At 44.0% G+C, this 18764-nt stretch overlaps 1 protein-coding gene across 1 annotated transcript in view; it reads left to right on the forward strand.

Annotated features, from left to right (window-relative positions):
- The window catches only part of RTF1 (RTF1 homolog, Paf1/RNA polymerase II complex component), a 2150039-nt gene that overhangs the window by 1566075 nt on the left and 565200 nt on the right, over positions 1 to 18764 (forward strand). Inside the window, exon 15 of the mRNA XM_044074060.1 lies at positions 17722 to 17799. Coding sequence (XP_043929995.1) covers positions 17722 to 17799 — 78 coding nt within the window. The remainder of the gene's footprint in view (positions 1 to 17721; positions 17800 to 18764) is intronic.

Genomic DNA, 18764 nt, shown 5'->3' on the forward strand with positions numbered 1-18764 from the left:
CTTAAGGGCCTTATCCCTGCTTCTCCATCTTCTTCTGCTTCTGTTTCAACTTCAGGGGCTCCAACCCCCTCACAAAATCTAAATTGACAGAGTCCAGGGAGCATAGAAAGCACTCTCCTCTCTGGTCTCTTAAAACTGCTCAGACATCAGAGCTACCACCTAAGATACCCAAGCACTTGGATCTGAAAACCATGAATCAGACTCCTTCAACCTCCAAGTCTGCTTCTCTCCAGAGTCCTCGCTTTTCTCCTTTGTCATTGTCTGCAAGACTGAGGTTTCCTTTCTTACAGGAAACACCAAGAAAGTAATCTCGACCTCCTTCCACTTCCTCTTCAACCAGGTCCTCCAAAAGTCTTTCCAAAACAGAGGTGGATAGGATGATGAGAAAATTTCTCAGAACACAGATCCAGATGGGGGTTTTCTGTCTTTATCTCCCATTGGATCCGTGAGCCTTAAGCCTTCCTCACATATACCATAATTTCTCCTTCTCATGTCCAACTTACTGCTTCGGAGCCTTCGGGTCTGAGACCTCCAAGAGTCTAAGGGTTGTATCTGAAGATGCCTTCATCTTAGAGTCTGGCAACTTCCCTGATCCGTTCAGTGCCAATTTCACAGGATGAGTCTCTGAGCTGAAGTGTCAGCATCGGATCCGGGGGAATGACTTTGACTCCAAAGCTTTTGGAGCCTCTGCACTGGATAGCATGGGTCTGACTCCTCCCTCGGAGTGGAGGATTGGGGGGGGGGTTCTAATCTGAGAGCTTCAGTTCCAGTAAGATTGACCTCAGTTTCTCCTGGTCCCTCTGCCTTTGAGTTGGTGGCGAGGGCTTTCTCTCATCCAAGAGCTATTTCAGCTCTTAACTCCTCGGACCCTATTCCTGTTCCCCTTTTGGCTCAGATTTCTGAGCCTCTTCATCCTACTCCACAGGGACAGCCAAGCTCATAAGAGCTTCTGGGAAGTTCCAGTTAGGGAACTCACTGTCTCTTCTGACACTTGGATCACCCCACTGAAGAGGTCCCCCGGAAGAGGTTGGTACAAAAGGAGGCAGTTGGATTCCCCTCAGGAATATTTAACCAAAGACACTGATTTTGATGACAGGGAAGGGAAGGAAGATCACTACCAGAAAACGTGTCCTATGGAGATATTCTAGAAATCCTACACCAAAAAGGTGGTTGGCTCCTTTGAAACCTCTTCCTAGGAGGAGTTGGTGTTTCTAGAAGCCTTCGGGCCTGACCTGTCTACGTCTTGGGTGATGCCCCCGGCAGATGAGCTTTATAGGTCTTGTCTCCTATCATGCGTGGAAGGACCTGGATACCATAGAACTGATTCCTCAGTGTCCAGATAAGATCCTTGGAACACCATGGTTCTTGTGGCAGTCATCAAGAAGGAGCTGGCTGAATAGAGCTCCTCTGTCCACCCCCCAGTAGAGAATCTAGGACATTGGACAGATGAAGGAAGCAAGTTTACACCTCAGTGACTTTTGCCTTATGGTCGCTATACTATCTGGCACTCTTCACTAGATTACAGAGGGGCTTAATTAAGGGACTGTCTAACTCTACCCCTGGGTCCATGTCGGCAGAGGAAGAGAAGGCTTATTACTCTCAACTGGCCACCCTACAATCTGTATTTCTAATGTGTCTATGAGGCTAATCTCTCATGCAGCTGAAAGTTCTTCACGGGCCGCAGCTTTAGTCATAGCCATCAGAAGACATGCTTAGATGTGAATGTGTGATTTTGCAGAGCCCTTTAAAGTGTCATTCATCAGTGCTCCCTTTGGAAGTTCTCTGTGCCCACCATTAGAGAGACTTTCCTGCAGTTAGGAAGATGGAAAGACCTTGTCTGCTGTGGGAATCTGTTTTTCTACCGTGCAGAGATCTTTTTCTAGGAATCGACATTGTGGTAAGATGGGGTTCCAGAAATCTAAGGCCCTTTTAAAGACTCACATGGAGAATTTTCTCCCAGAGGAAAAAGGGGAAATAATAATTGAAGACGCCACCCATGCGGCAGAGGGGGTCTGCAAACCAAGGGTTGCAAGATTCCTTCTTAGGTAGACCCTTTCAGCGGTCCTGAAGGGTTGCCCAACTATTCTTCTCTGGAGGCAGTGAGGGGCCACTTATCCTTGCACCCAAAAGCCTAAACAACCATCACAAAGGGTACTTTCCTGGGGATCACAATTAATCTTTCAAAGTCCTATCTTCAACCATTTCAAGCCTTGGAGTTTATAGGGCTCGCATAGATACAGTCAGTCATCTCACTCTTTTACCACAAAATACAGTTCTTACCTTGAGGTTGCACTTCATACAAATTCTTTCTCAATCCTCCCCCACAGCAAAAATAGTTCTCCAAACTTTGGGCTCAATAACTGCAACAATTACCTTGATACCTATCGCTTGCCTTCACATGCAGATTCTTCAGTGGACTGTAGCAGTACAGTGGTCCATTCTTTGACATCCTTTACAGCATCTTATAAAGCTGTCTCAAGACTGCAAGGACTACTATGGTGGATTCAGTCCAATGAGATTTATCAAGTATGTCCCTTTATCCTTGCCCCTGCAAACTCCACGTTGACCATGGACGCCTCCCAGTTGGATTGGGGGGGGGGGCATTTCTTGACATGGACTGCTCAAGGCATGTGGTCCCCAGAAGAGACCAAACTTGCATATCACCGTTTTGGAGATGAGTGGTCCTTTTAGTTTTGCAGGCCTTTCATACCTGTCTTCCTCTTGGGACAATTGCCAACCAAAAGGACAATAGGTCAGTGGTGTGGTACATCAGCAGACAAGGAGGAACCAGATCTTGCCCCCCTTTGCCAAGACATAGTAAGAATCTGGCAGTGTGCTGTCTTCTCCATCCACTTTCCTGTAGCAATGTATATTCAGGGGAAATCCAGTGTGTTAGCCGACAAGCTCAGCAGGACTATCCTCATGCCTCACAAGTGATCTCTCAGACAGTGGCAGAAATGATCCCCCACAAATGCGGTCAACCTTGCTGTGACCCATTTGCTTCTCCCCTAAACAAGTGCAGCAGTTTCTTTGGCCTAATTCCACCTTGGGGCCAGTCACCCAGAGATGCAGTAGTCTACACTTGGCCTTCTGGTCTACTATATGCTTATCCTTCTCTACTTCTAATCCCCAAATTTTTCCAGAAAGCAGTCTTGTTGGAAGAGCAAGGCAAACCTCATTGTCCACTTCTGGCCTCAGTAAGTTTGGTTCCCTTTCCTGTAGTCTTACCTAATATGTCCCCATTATTCACTGGACCCTGTTCCAAAACTGTTATCACATCTGTGAGGAATGACTCATGTGGACGTTACGGGTGTGATTGACCGCATGGTTTGTCCAATTCCAGTGATGGCTAGACATTCCAGCCTTTCCCTCTCCTGTTTGCCAAATTCTATTTTCATGTCAGAAACTCTCTACATGAAAAGATTTATAAATAAATGGAAGAAATTTTCCTTTTGGGCACAGCATAGAGAGTTAAATCTTTTCACCACTCTAATCCCAGCTGACGTTCATCGTGTTACACTGCTGCAGTCATCACACTTGGGTTATCCTGCCGTCAGACGGTCCCGCAGTCGGCCCGAGTTCCAAAGTCTTGGTCCGGCATCGCTTCTTCCCTGACGTCAGTGCGTCAGGGGTATATAAGAGGCATCCAACGCCATTTTCTTCAGTCTTTCTTGCTGTGTGGTGCCCGAAGCAGAAGCAGTTCGCAAGTGCCGGTTGGCCGACCCCTGAGATTTTCAAATCGAATTTCAGACCGAAGTCTTCAGTAAAGCTAAGTACCCCATTGGGGAACCTTTTCTTGCCTCAGTCCGATGTCAGAAAAAGTTAACAGTCGCATTTCTTGTGGGAAGCAAATACCTCATAAGGACTTTCATTCTTACTGTATTCCTTGCCTAGGCCCAGACCACGACATCACAGGTTGTTGGTTTTGTGCTAGGTTTAATAAACGAACTATCAAACGTCGGTTCGATTTCGCCCAACATTACTTTGGTAGGAAATTTAATTATACCATGCCGTCGGAGCAACCGACGACCGGCATGCATAAAAAACACAAGGATAAGGATATGCAGCCTAGACCCAAACTAGACTCAGAGGCCTCGGCTGGACCTGTCGCCGGTTCTCCGGTTTTCAGTGAGGCGCCTACGCAGCCACTGATGACCGCTGAATTAGAACCCCAGACAGCTTCTGATTCACAAGCGGAGAGTATTAGGCCGGCGCAGCCTTCTTCTTTAGGCCCTTCCGACTCCATAGCAGAAGGAGATTCCGGTACAGTAGAAACGCCTTCGGTTGCAGAAGGTGTCTTCAGACCGATTACACTCACCATTAAATCTTATGCTAAGCTTAAAACTCCATTAAAATCTAAAAAGACTGTACATCATTCTCCAGCACAAGGCCCCATGCCTAAGAAACAAATGCTTAAGATGGCTGAAGATGTAATTACCCTAATCAGGGGTTCCCATCCCCCTCCTGAAAAAAAGGCCAAGACCAGAGGAGGATTATGCTTCCTCTGACCAGGTTTCAATTTCCTCAGATTCTTCTGAGTAACAGGAATACTCTTTTCCCCCTTATGAAGATTCTGATGCTGAAGAGTCTATTCCCTCAGCATCTCCTCCAGAAGACTACTCCTTTGGGGAAACTTTACATACCATGAGGGAACATTTCCACTGGGAAGGCCAGAATTTTTCTGATTCTGAGAAAAGGCTCCGAGAGTTCCTTTTACTTCCCCAGCACATACCACTTACTATCCATCCTGTGTTAGACATTGTGGATGATGTTTACCTAGAATCTAGTCTTAACCCAGACTCTCTACCTCCTGCTCCAGCCAAACCAGACAGATACTACAGAGTCCCTGACTCACACAAATTCCTATATAAAAGCCCTGTTGCTGACCCAGAAACAATTTCCCAGGGTCCCAAAGGGGTTAAGGCCTCCATTGCTAAAAATCCTGTACCCTCTGAAAGGGATTCCAGAACACTAGATAGATGGGGAAAGAAGGTATACACCTCAGCTACTCTAGCTATGAGAGCCTTAAATTGCCAGTTTCACATGCTAAAATATCAGCAATTCCTAATGTCTCAATTAAAACAAAAAATGAGCACACATTCAGAGCAGCCTGATTTCAAGAAAATGCAGGATCTGTTACATGCAGCTGAACAGGTGGGCAAACATACTTTACAATGTGGATTTGATTCATTGGAAGCTTCCTGTAGAGCAGCAGTGACTGGGTCTGTCATACATAGACATGCTTGGCTAAAAGAACAAAACCCTGCCTGATCATGTTAAAGCAAAGTTATTGGATGCACCTTTACAGCAGGATGTTTTATTTGGTGTAAAGGCAGAGGAGGTTTTAAAGAAAATGGAGGATAAGGCAAAATCTATGCAGACGATCAAGGATTTTTTACAGGTTCAACCCCCTCGGTTCAGCAGAAATTGGCTAACAAACAACTGGTCCTTTCCAGCATCTGACAGACCACAGAGGGGCAAATACAGACTCCCAAGGGGCAGAGGTCAGTCACAAGGCCCTTACAAACCTCGCCAGTGGGGTATCGTTACCCAGGAAGGAGGAGAAGACAGGCCCCAAGCTAACAGAAGACACACACAATAACTTAACCCTCAGACTGCCAAGCAAATCTCTCTTGGCAGCTCCATTGGGAGGAAAATGATCACTTTTTGCAGACAACTGGCACATAATCACAAAAGTCAAATTGGTCCTAAACATTGTTTCACAAGGATACAGATTCCACTTTCACACCTTGCCAAGGATAAAAGGGATGCCAAACCTGCCACCAAATCAATGGGTGGAGGCACAAAAACAAATTACAGCTCTCATGGACATGAGTGCCATTCAACAGGTACATGCACAGGAGCAAGGACAAGGATTTTACTAAAGACTCTTTCTAGTCCCCAGAAAGGACAAAGCCTGGAGACCCATTCTGGACCTTTCAATTCTAAACACCTATCTCCAAGTACCCAAATTCAAGATGCTAACACTACAGCAGCTTCTTCCCATGCTGGGCAAGAAGGCTTGGCTAGTAACTTTGGATCTCAAGGAGGCATACCTGCATGTCCCTATCAGACAAAATTGCAGAAGATACCTCTGTTTCATTGCAGGTTCAACTCATTATCATTTCTCTGCACTGCCCTTTGGCTTGTCTACTGCGCTCAGGGTCTTCACAAAATGCCTGGCACCAGTAATTGCATACTGCAGACAAAGAGGAATTCAAATATATCCATACCTGGACGACTGCCTTATTCAAGCAGAAAGCAAGGACATTCTTTTAAAGCATATGGCGTTTGTCAAACACCTTTTAAGTTGCCTAGGGTACACAGTAAACGAAAAGAAATCAAAACTAGTGCCCTCACAGAACATAACATTCCTGGGTGCCAGCTTGAATACAACGGCCCAGATGGCTTATCTCACGCCAGACAAGCAACAACAGCTGATTCAATATTTTAAAATGATGGCAACAAAGACCCAACTCCCTGCAAGAAAAATTCTGCAGGCCTTGGGATTCATGGCATCTTGCATACTCCTAATACCATTTTGCAAAACTGCATATGAGGAAATTACAATGGTACCTGAAGAGCGTATGGACACAGCACAGCCACAGCTTGGAAACAATGATACCACTCATTCCCTGCCTTCAGCAGGAGTTCCTATGGTGGGCACAGGCATGTCACCTCAACAAGGGTCAGCCTTTTACCTTGCCTACAGCCAGGCAATCTATAACAACAGATGCATCGGACTATGCCTGGGGAGCACACATGGCAGGACAGTGCATTCAGGGCAAATGGAACACAGATCAAAGGCATCTGCATATCAAGCAAAAAGAAATGCTAGCTGTACAGAATGCTGTAACAGCTTTCAAGGACCTCTTACATCCAGGCCAACTCCTAATAAAGACGGACAATACCACAGTTATGTGGTACATAAACAAGCAAGGGGGCACACACTCCTACCCCCTATGCAGGCAAGCAATGACCTTGTGGAACACAGCACTGACTTACCAAGTTCAACTACAAGCACAATTCCTGCCAGGAAAGAAAAACACATTTTCAGATGACCTAAGCAGAAACATCATGGATCACCACGAGTGGAAACTGGATCCTCAAGTATTTGCAATGATAACTCAAAAGTGGGGATGCCCAGACATAGATCTGTTTGCCAACCCCCAAAACTACCAACTTCGAAAATTTTGCACAAGGACATTCCACCCACTAGCTTGGAAGGTGGACGCGCTCTCATTCAGTTGGAAAACATTAACAGTGTATGCCTTTCCTCCACTGCCTCTTCTAGCAAAGGTGCTGCTGAAAGTCAGATTAGAGAGGCCACAAATGATACTCATTGCTCCAGACTGGCCACGCCAACACTGGTATCCAATACTAAGGACCATGGCCCATGGCCCACCATGGATTTTACCCCAAATTCCTCGCCTGCTCACTCAGCAAAACAATCAGATTCTACACAGCCAGCTCAAGACTTTAAATCTGGCTGAATGGCAAATTACCTAAACAACCAGCCAACACCTCTATCTAAAGCTGTTGTCATTCTGGAGACCAGGAGGCCCAGCACCAGGAAAGCCTATTCAGACAAATGGAAAAGATTTTACGCATGGAACCAGGCTAAAGGCCAAAATCCCCTTGTTCCAAACATTCCTCAGATTCTACAATACTTAACTGAGATGTTGCACAAAGGACTTTCTTTTTCATCTGTTAAGATCCACGCCTCGGCGATTTCAGCTCACTACAACACGGATCCTCCTTTATTTTCACATCCACTCCTAAGACAGTATCTCAGAGGGGCTAAGAACATAAGACCACCCAGAAGAGCACCAACACCAACTTGGGATCTCAACTTTGTTCTGGAAAAGCTTACACTACCGCCCTTTGAACCAGCTATTTCAGCAGAGTTAAAGTTTCTATCATGGAAAACTGCCCTGCTACTAGCAATAACTTCAGCTAGAAGAGTCTCAGAGCTACAGGCCCTAATGGCAGTGGAGCCTTTCCTAATTTTTCATCAAGACAGAGTCGCTTTACAGACTAACCCTTCCTTTATGCCAAAGGTGGTATCCAGTGTGGCCCTAAACCAAACCATTCATTTGCCCACCTTTTCCCCAGACCCCCAGAACAAAGGAGAAAGACTCCCTCACTCTTTGGACATTCACAGGCAATTACGTTACTACTTGGATAAAACTAAGGTTTTCAGAAAATCTGACCAGCTCTTGTATCCTATGCAGCAGGATCACAAGGAAAAGCTATCCCAAAACAGACCATTTCAAACTGGATAGGGCATCGCATACGTTTCTTTTGCACACATCATGGGAAACCGGTACCTGCTACCATTAGGTCCCACTCCACCAGAGCTACATCTACATCAACAGCCTTTCTCAGGGGGGTACCAACCAAGGATATTTTGGAAGCTGCAACTTGGAGTTCAGTGCATATCTTCACCAAGCACTATCACTTACCTCTATACTCTAAGACTAGAGCTGGTTTTGCCACTGCAGTTCTGCAGGGCCTACTAGCTTCTCCAAACCCTGTTTAACTCCAGCACCCATCCTTAGCTTTGGGATTCAACCCAAGTGTGATGACTGCAGCAGTGTAACATGATGAACATAGTACAGTTTTGTACCTACCATAAATGTAGATGTTTGAGTGTTCACACTGCTGCAGTCCAGGTTACCCTCCCTCCATCCCCTCTGAACTACCTGAACTTTTCTATACCCTACTATCTCATACAACCTTTGTGGTGTATTTGCTTATAACTGAAGATATTTATATTTTCTGTACATGTTTCATTGGCAATATGTATTGTCCACCTACTAGGGGGCACCTGACATCTGGGGCAAGAAAAACTGAAGAAAATGGCATCGGATGCCTGTTATATACCCCTGGCGCATTGACGTCCGGGAAGAAGCGACAGCAACCGATGCCGGACCAAGACTTTAGAACTCAGGCCGACTGTGGGACCACCTGACGGCAGGATAACCCAAGTGTGATGACTGCAGCAGTGTGAACACTCGAACATCTACATTTATGGTAGGTACAAAACTGTACTTTTTAGATTTTCTTTCTTTGATTTTTCAAAGTGGTGCTAGTGTCTCCAGCATTAACGTTCAGCTGGCAGCTGTCTCTAACTATCACATTGGAGATTATGCTAATGCGTTAGCGTCATCCAAGTAAAGCATTCCTTAAATGCACATTTTTAATTAGACCTCCGATCAAGGGTCCCACTTCTCCTTGGGATGTGACTCTTGTTTTACAGTTTAATAGGATTGCCCTTTGAGCCATCAGCTAAGTCAGATCTCAAATTCCTTTCATGGAAAACGGTCTTTCTTGTGGCTATAACTTCTGCGAGGTGAGATGTTCATCGTGCATACAGCTGCAGTAATAACATATGGGTTCTCTGCCGTCAGGCGGTCCCTCGGTTGGCCGAATTCCAAAGTCTAGGTCCGGCGTCGGTTGTTGTCGCTTCCTTTCCTGACGTCAGTGAGGCAGGAGTATATAAGACACAGCCGACGCCATTTTCTTCAGTCTTTTTTGCCGCACGGTGCCCGAAGCAGAAGCAGTTCGCAAGTGCCGGTCGGTCAGCTCCTGAATTTACGAAAAATTTGGAAACCGAAGTCTTCATTAAAGCTAAGTACCCTATTGGGGAAACTTTTCTTTTCTCAGACCGATGTCAGAAAAAGTTAACAATTGTATTTCTTGTGGGAAGCAAGTACCACATAAGGATTTCCATTCCCTCTGCATACCTTGTTTAGACCCAGACCACGACGTCTCGGGCTGTCGCTTTTGTGCTACTTTCAATAAACGCACTATCAAGCGTCAGGCGGAGTTCGCCCAACATTTATTTGGTAAAGCAATTGATTATAAAATGTCGTCGGAGACTCCGACTACTGTTTTGTCCAAAAAACGCAAGGACAAGGACCGACACGCGAGGTCCGCCGTCTCCACCGACACCACGCCAAAACCGGCTACACGTGGTCTGGTTCTCAGCGAGACGCCTATGCAGTCCCTGACTACCGACGACACTTCTTTGGCGGGGTCTTCTGTACCCGAGACCGCAGGTACCTCTGCCCATACCCAGACTACAACCACCGAAGCCACTGTGAGCGTTGAGTCTCTTAATGTGGACAGGTCCACTTCCACCCATGGTGTCTTTAGGCCCTCATCTTCCTTTTCCATTAAGGCCTTTACTAAATCCAAATCAGCCAGGCATCCCAAGAGGCCTGTTGCACAGGGCCCATCCACAGGCCCCATGCCTAAAAAACAGATGCTTAAAATGGCTGAGGATTTAATTACTCTTATCAGGGGTTCCCAACCCCCTCCTGACAAGAGGCCTAGAGTGGAGGAAGATTCTCCCTCTTCTGATCAGGGCTCCTTTTTTTCAGAACACTCTGATGTAGAGGAACACTCTTACTCCCCTTTTGAAGATTCTGATGCAGAGCAATCCGTTCCTTCTGTATCTCCTCCTGAGGATTATTCTTTTCAGGAAACCTTGCACACTTTGAGGGAACACTTCCATTGGGAAGGCCAAGACTTTTCTGATTCCAAGAAAAGACTGAGGGAATTTCTTTTGTTACCTCAACACAGACCTCTGGCGATACCTCTTGTCTTGGATGTACTTGATGATGTTTATTCGGAGGCTTGCCTTAACCCGGATTCCCTGCCTCCTGCCCCAGTCAAGCCTGATAGGTACTTCAGAGTTCCTAACTCTCACCAATTTCTTTTCAAAAGCCATAATGCTGACCCTGAAACCATTTCTCAAGGCCCCAAGGGAATGAAGGCCTCTACTGCTAAGAATCCACTACCTTCCGAAAGAGAGTCAAGATCTTTAGAAAGGTGGGGAAAAAAGGTATATACCACGGCCACCCTAGCCATGAGGGCATTAAATTGTCAGTTTCATATGCTTAAATATCAGTAGTTTCTGTTATCACAATTAAGAAATAAAATGTCTCAACCTGAACAACCAGATTTGAAGGAGCTGCAGGATATGATGCATAGTGCAGAACAAGTGGGTAAACACACCTTACAATGTGGTTATGATGCCCTAGAGGCCTCAAGTAGAGCTGCTGTTACAGGATCAGCCATTCGTAGGCATGCATGGCTTAGGGAACAAATCTTGCCGGATCATGTGAAAGCTAAATTAGTAGATGCTCCTTTACAAAAGGATGTGCTATTTGGTACTAATGCTGAGAAGATACTACGGAAAATGGAAGAAAAAGCAAAATCTATGCAAACTGTCAAAGCTTTTCTACAGGTTAAACCACCACGTTTTAGCAGAAATTGGCCTTCTAAAAACGGGTCCTTTCCAGCCACGGACAGGCCCCAAAGAGGTAGATATAGGCGCACAATGGGCAGAGGGCAATCATAAGGATCATATAGAGGCAGGCAATGGCAAACTCCAGCACCAAGTGGTGGCGAAAACAGTGCACAGCAATACAGGAAAGAAACCCAATGACTTCCTCCTTTCCATGCCAAGCAAGTCTCAGCTGGCAGCACCCTTGGGAGGAAACCTGGCATTATTTACAAGAAAGTGGCATATGGTCACAACAGACAAATGTATCCTGGACGTTATAAACAGAGGCTACAGATTTCATTTTCATACACTCCCAAAAATGAGAGGCATGCCAAACCTGCCACACAATCAAAGGGCAGAGGCACTAATACAAATTTCAAAGCTCATAGACATGAAAGCTATTCAAGAGGTACCTACTCACGAACAAGGTCAAGGTTTTTACTCCAGGCTATTTCTGGTACCAAGGAAAGGAACCGACTGGAGACCCATTTTGGACTTATCCATCCTAAACACATTCTTACTCTTACCAAAATTCAAGATGCTCACATTACAGCAGCTTCTTCCCATGCTGGGCAAGGGGTTTTGGCTGGTAACATTGGACCTCAAGGAGGCATACCTGCATGTCCCAATCAGACAAAGCTGCAGAAGATACCTCAGATTTCTTGCAGGTTCACACTGCGCCCAGAGTATTCACGAAATGCCTGGCATCAGTAATTGCCTACTGCAGACTTCAAGGGATACAAGTTTACCCTTATTTGGACGACTGCCTGAGCCAAGCGGACAGCAAACGCATACTTCTGGAACATCTGGCTTATGCAACACGGTTACTGAATGCTCTGGGGTACACAATCAACAAAGAGAAATCCAGACTAACACCAGCTCAGAAAATAACTTTCCTGGGTGCCAACTTGGACACAAACACCCAGATGGCCTATCTTACGCCAGAAAAGCAGAGGCAACTAACTCAGTACTTCAAAATGCTAGCAAATTGTACCAGGCTTACTGCAAGGAAAATCCTGCAGGCTCTGGGATTCATGGCATCTTGCATTCTTTTAATCCCATGTGCAAAGTTGCATATGAGGAAACTTCAATGGTACCTAAAAAATCTATGGTGTCAACACAGCCACAGTTTGGAAACAATAATACCAATAATTCCATGTTTGCAAAAGGAATTTCTATGGTGGGCTTAAGCATGTCAAACAAACACAGGTCTCCCATTCTGCAAGCCTCAAGCAAATCAAGTCATCACAACAGTCGCCTCAGATGACGCCTGGGGGGAGCGCACATGACAGATAGGTGCATTCAGGGCAAATGGTCCCAAAAGGAAAAGTACCTTCACATCAATCAAAAAGAAATGCTAGCAGTGATAAATGCAATTACAGCTTTCAAGGACCTCCTGCATCCAGGACAATTATTGATAAGAACAGACAACACCACAGTTATGTGGTACATAAACAAACAAGGAGGAACACATTCATACCCCCTGTGCAGACTAGCCATGACACTTTGGAACTTGGCTCTGGAATGGCAAATCGAACTTCAAGCACAGTACTTGCCAGGTTTGGAAAACACACTGGCAGACAATCTAAGCAGAAATATGACAGATCCACACGAATGGAAGTTGCATCCTCAAGTGTTTACAAAGATAATCCAAGCGTGGGGGAGGCCAGACATAGATCTCTTCGCCTCCCACAGGAATCATCAGTTGGAAAAGTTTTGTTCAAGGACCTTTCATCCAAAGGCCTGGAGAGTGGACGCCCTTTCATTCAGTTGGACAGCATGGACAGTTTACGCTTTCCCACCTCTGCCTCTTCTGCCCAAGGTGCTCTTGAAAGCAAGAGCAGACAGACCAACTGATGATACTGATTGCTCCAGACTGGCCAAGACAACACTGGTACCCACTCCTGAGGAGCCTAACACATACTCCTCCCTGGTCCCTACCTCTAATGCCTCTTCTGCTGACTCAGCACAACTACAAAACTCTTCACAGTCAGCTGAAAACACTCAGTCTCGCTGCATGGAAAATTCCTTAACACCTCAACAGACCTTACTCCCCAAAGAGGTACAGGATGTCATTTTGGAGGCCAGAAGGCCATCTACTAGAAAGGCTTACTCAGCAAAATGGAAACGGTTTTGCTCTTGGAATGAGAAAAAAGGCCAGGACCCTACAAAATTAAATTTGCATCGGGTATTACAGTATCTAGCTGAGCTGCTGAACAGTGGACTTTCATTTTCCTCTATAAAAATCCATGCCTCAGCCATTTCTGCAGAATTCAACACGGATCCACCCTTATTCTCTCACCCACTCTTAAGACAGCTCCTCAGAGGGGCTAAGAATATAAGACCACCAAGGAAACAACCAGTGCCAGCCTGGGATCTTAATTATATTCTAGAAAAATTAACATTGCCTCCCTTTGAACCAGCTGCCTCAACAAATTTGCAACATTTGTCCTGGAAAACAGCCTTCCTTCTGGCCCTTACCTCAGCTCGTAGGGTTTTGGAACTACAAGCCCTCATGGCTGTGCAGTCCTTTCTCATTTTCCATCAGGACAGGGTTTCCCTTCGAACCAACCCATCATATATGCCTAAAGTGGTATCCAGGGTAGCTTTAAATCAAGCCATACACTTGCCTACCTTTTACCCCAATCCTCAAAACAAAGGGGAAAGGCTGCTACACTCTTTAGACATCCATAGACAGCTACGTTATTGTTTGGACAGAACAAAGCCTTTTAGGAAATCAGAACAACTTTTTGTGTCCTATGCTGTAGGAGCTCAAGGGAAGCCAGTGACCAAACAGACAATTTCAAAATGGATAGGCCACTGCATACGGTTTTGTTACTCCTATCATGGAAAATCTGTCCCTACAGGCATCAGATCCCACTCCACCAGGGCCACAGCTACCTCTACAGCCTTCCTCAGAGGAGTTCCTACCAAAGATATTTTGGAGGCAGCCACTTGGAGTTCTGTGCATACCTTCACAAGACACTACCACCTGCCTTTATATTCCAAAACTAGAGCAGGCTTTGCTACTGCTGTGTTGCAGGGCATTCTGGCTCATCCCAGTTCTATCTAGTGCCTACCACCCTGTGCGTAGCTTTGGGATTCTACCCATATGTTATTACTGCAGCTGTATGCACGATGAACATAGTACAGTTTTGTACCTACCATAAATGTAGATGTTCGAGTGCTAATACAGCTGCAGTACAGATTTCCCTCCCTCCTTCCCCTCTTGGTAAAGGCTTAGGACCTAACCCCTCTTCATACAATCTGTTGGGGTTATCCTTCTATGGTATATTTGCTTGCAACTACTGTTTTTTGATTACATTGCATTGCATGTATATAAATATAATTTATGTATTGCCTTCCTACTGGGGGTACCTGACATCTGGGGCAAGAAAGACTGAAGAAAATGGCGTTGGCTGTGTCTTATATACTCCTGCCTCACTGACGTCAGGAAAGGAAGCGACAACAACCGACACCGGACCTAGACTTTGGAATTCGGCCGACCGAGGGACCGCCTGACGGCAGAGAACCCATATGTTATTACTGCAGCTGTATTAGCACTCGAACATCTACATTTATGGTAGGTACAAAACTGTACTTTTCTCAGCTTCAAGCACTCTCTTCAAAACCATCTTATTTGATTTTCCACAAAGATAGGGTTATCTTGTGTACTAATCCTTCCTTTTTACCCAAAATTGCCTCTGAAACAAACATTAATCAAGTAATCAATTTGTCATTTTTCTTTCCTAAATTTGCCAACAAAGGAGAATGCATGCTTCACCTTTCAGATGTACGTAGGTAGCTTCATTTTCTATATTCGTAGGACAAAAGAATTCAGGGAAACTGACCAATTGATTCCTTTTCCAGTTACAAATTGGGAAAACCAGTATCCAAAAGTACCTTACCAAATGGATAGCAGATTGTATCTCTCATGTTTATTCTTTTAGAGGTTTAACCTTACCAAGGCATCCAAAAGCACACACAACCAGGTGAATGGCTACGTCAGCTGCTTTTTGGGCAAGAGCCTCCATTGATATTTGCGCAGCTGCCACCTGGTCTAATGCTCATATATTTATTGCTCATTACAAGTTGGATCTTGTCTCCAGAAATATGGCTGCATTTGGTTCTGTGGTTGTCCGGAATATCCTTTCATGACGGCCACCCAAGGTTAACATAGCTGGGGACTCTAGAAACAGTCACAAAAATGTACCAGTTAGAGGTGCCAAAATAACCATGAAGCAAACGTGTAGCAGCCATAAACTGTTTAATACATAAATGCCAACATACTCCACAGCTTTTTCATCCACTGACTTCATCAGATGTAACAACAAACCCACAAAGTGAGGCAGCTTTTGTACCCTCCCCATGACATTTAATTGAATAATTTATTAACATATCCAATTAATTCCATTCAACATCCACCATAAAATATCATAGATATTGGCTGAATAACATACCAAAATACTTATGCACACAGACAAATATATAAACAGTACATTTTTAAAAACCAAATGAGAGACTTCATGTTAAATGAATCAAAATCCATATTAATAAGTGACCCTTTAAAAATTGCTTATAATCTAAAAAGTAGATGCTTACTAAAAATTTTTTTTAAAAATGTGTATTTAAAAATGTGCATTTAAAAAATTGTGAAAGCAACTGCAATTTATATACAAGAACAATAATAAAAAATGTATTACATCGCAGAATAAAAACTAGTAAACCACTTGGACATGTTTACAATTTAGCAGCCCTCATTCTCAAAATAGGGGCAATAGAAATGTGTTCATTAAGCCCAGGGAATTTATTGGCTTCTAAAAATAATTGCCAATATACCTCTCTTACTTCTATCCTATTCTCCCATGGAATCCTGATGTACCATTTCAATTACAAAAAAGCCCCACTTAGCATTGGGACATAAGCTGTTTGTATAATGCATTGTCACCATCCTTTGTTCTAATGGCATTTAAATGTTCATGTAGTCTCCTTTTTAGTTTTCGTGTAGTTTTGCCAATATAGAATGCACTACATGTCTTACAAAGACCTAAGTAAACAAGTCCTTCACTGTTGCAATTAGAAAAACTACTGCTTTTGACCAAGTAGTGCCTATCCTTAATATATACCGAATCCTGCCTAAGAATAGATGGGCATTGAGCACAAGATCCACACCTATAGGTCCCTGGTTTTCTTCCCTTCTGCCCCTTATAATTGTTTTCCAGTAACTCTTTGAGGTTGTTACCTTTTTTGTAAGTAAATTTCAATGGATTTTTAAACAAGGTTTCCAATTCAGAGTAACTACTAAACCTACTCCACTGTTGTGTTGTAATGCGTTTAACCTTATTCGTATTCTGAGTATAAAACATCACATAATTATTCATATAGGTCTCCCCACTGTTCAAAAGTCAACTGTGTCCCTTCCCCTATACTATCCTCCTGGCCAATTGTTGATGTAACTTGCCCTTGATGTTTCCTCCTCCCTCTAGTCCTAAGATGGGGGCAAATCTAGAACTTCTTTCATTCCATCACAACCAGGTGAATGGCTGTGTCAGCTGCTTTTTGGGCCAGAGCCTCAGTTGATATTTGCGCAGCTGCCACCTGGTCTAATGCTCATATATTTATTGCTCATTACAAGCTGGATCTTGTCTCCAGAAATATGGCTGCATTTGGTTCTGCGGTTGTCCGGAACATCCTTTCATGAGGGCCACCCAAGGTTAACATAGCTGGGGACTCTGTTCCATTTGTTGAGGATTGAATGAAAATGACATCAGATATTAAAGTTATGTACTGTACTCACCATAACTACGCATCTGTGCTGTCCATTTTCATTCTTCCTCAAATTCCCCACCTTCATCCCCTATCCATGTCTTTGGCATGACCTGATTACATTTTTGTTGGGAACCACTGTTCTTGTTTAAGTCCTTATTCTGTTGCTCTCCTGTTTGTCTGTATTTTTATTATTATTACTGTTATTATTGTATTTTATATTGTGATTGTTATGTAGTAACAGCAAACTCAGTCTAAGGTTATTCAGTGGTCAGAGGCATTATGGGTAAAGGGAGGAGCTCGAGAGTCAGATCCAAGAATCTAGAGAAAACCAGCTGAGTTGGATCAGAGACCCATTCATTGAAGAATGAAAACAGACAAGACTGATACATAGTTATTGTGAGTACGTAACTTTAATTTGTGTAGTTTGGAGAAGCAAAAGGAGTCTGACTGCCTTTCAGAGTCTGCGGGTGCTGTGGGTAGTGAAGTAAGAGTAATAGTTTTAGAACAGAATGTGAAGTATGAATTGCAGTTTTTTTTCTGAATATGACATTGTGCAGACATTCGTTATTTGTGTTTACGTTTTTTTTTTTCTTGATGTGCATTGGAATGTTTTAAAAAAACTTTTTAATTTATTTTTTATTTTTTATTTGCTGTAGGCTGAATCTGCAAGCACAAAACAGCAACAGATGGATCCCTTCACGAGAAGACAGTGCAAGCCTACTATGGTCTCTAACGTAAGGACAGTCATCTTGTGTTGCAGGACTCTTGGGAGTGTATATATTCCAATATAATTTGAAAAAATTTAACAGACCCTTAATTAAAAATCTTTTCATTGACTTCATTACAGCCCAATTTGTATTTTGATGTGCTTTTTAGAAGTGTTACATTACTGAAGTATTTTTTTCATGTAATTATATTTAGTTATGAAAAAGCTGTTAATATATTTTATTGTGAAGGTCTCCATCTCTCATAGTGTCACACAGAGGTGTCCTTATCTGCTTTACTACTAGAGTAAGTCTCATTTTAATATGTCCTTCATAAGATGAATGAAGCATTCATAAAAGAAGCAAAGGAACTCTCACAGGCTCAGGTAAGATACACAGGGACTTTTATGGACCGAGTCAAAGCCACTTGCTGTACCTTCAGTCATAAGAAGTGCTGGTAGATGTATTTGCCTCATTTGATTCAGGGTTCCCATACATTTTTGTACAAGTGTCTTTTAGTTGATCTAGTTGTGGTCTACTTGGATGGTGGCAAATGCACACATTCAGCTTCCTCTCGAGATCTAATTCTCAGTAGTAAGGAAAGCAGGAACTTGACCTTACTGGGGGAAAAAAAACTTAGACGTGCGCTACATTGGACTTGAAGGTTCTTAATTTCCAAATTCACATGTTGATGCTTCGTGGTGCTGCGGTAGCGTTATCGTCTCACAGTAAGATGCTGTCCGGTTCGATTCTCAGCTAGAGCGTCTTCTGCATGGTGACATGCGTGAATGGGCGTACCTTCTTTGAAGGTTGTGCGTCAGGGCTGGTAACTCGGCACGTAAAAATCAACTACCAGTCATTAGCGGACCGGAGTTCCGCTGTGGCGACCCCTAACCGGGAAAAAGCCGAAAGACACAACAACATGTTGATGCTTCAAGAGTCTTATTAGCGTAACTGAAATCTAAGTCAAAGGAAATCAAAGTCGTGGATCTGAA

Source organism: Protopterus annectens, chromosome 6.part0, assembly GCF_019279795.1.
Source record: "Protopterus annectens isolate FY-2018-M chromosome 6.part0, PAN1.0, whole genome shotgun sequence".
NCBI lineage: Eukaryota > Metazoa > Chordata > Ceratodontiformes > Protopteridae > Protopterus > Protopterus annectens.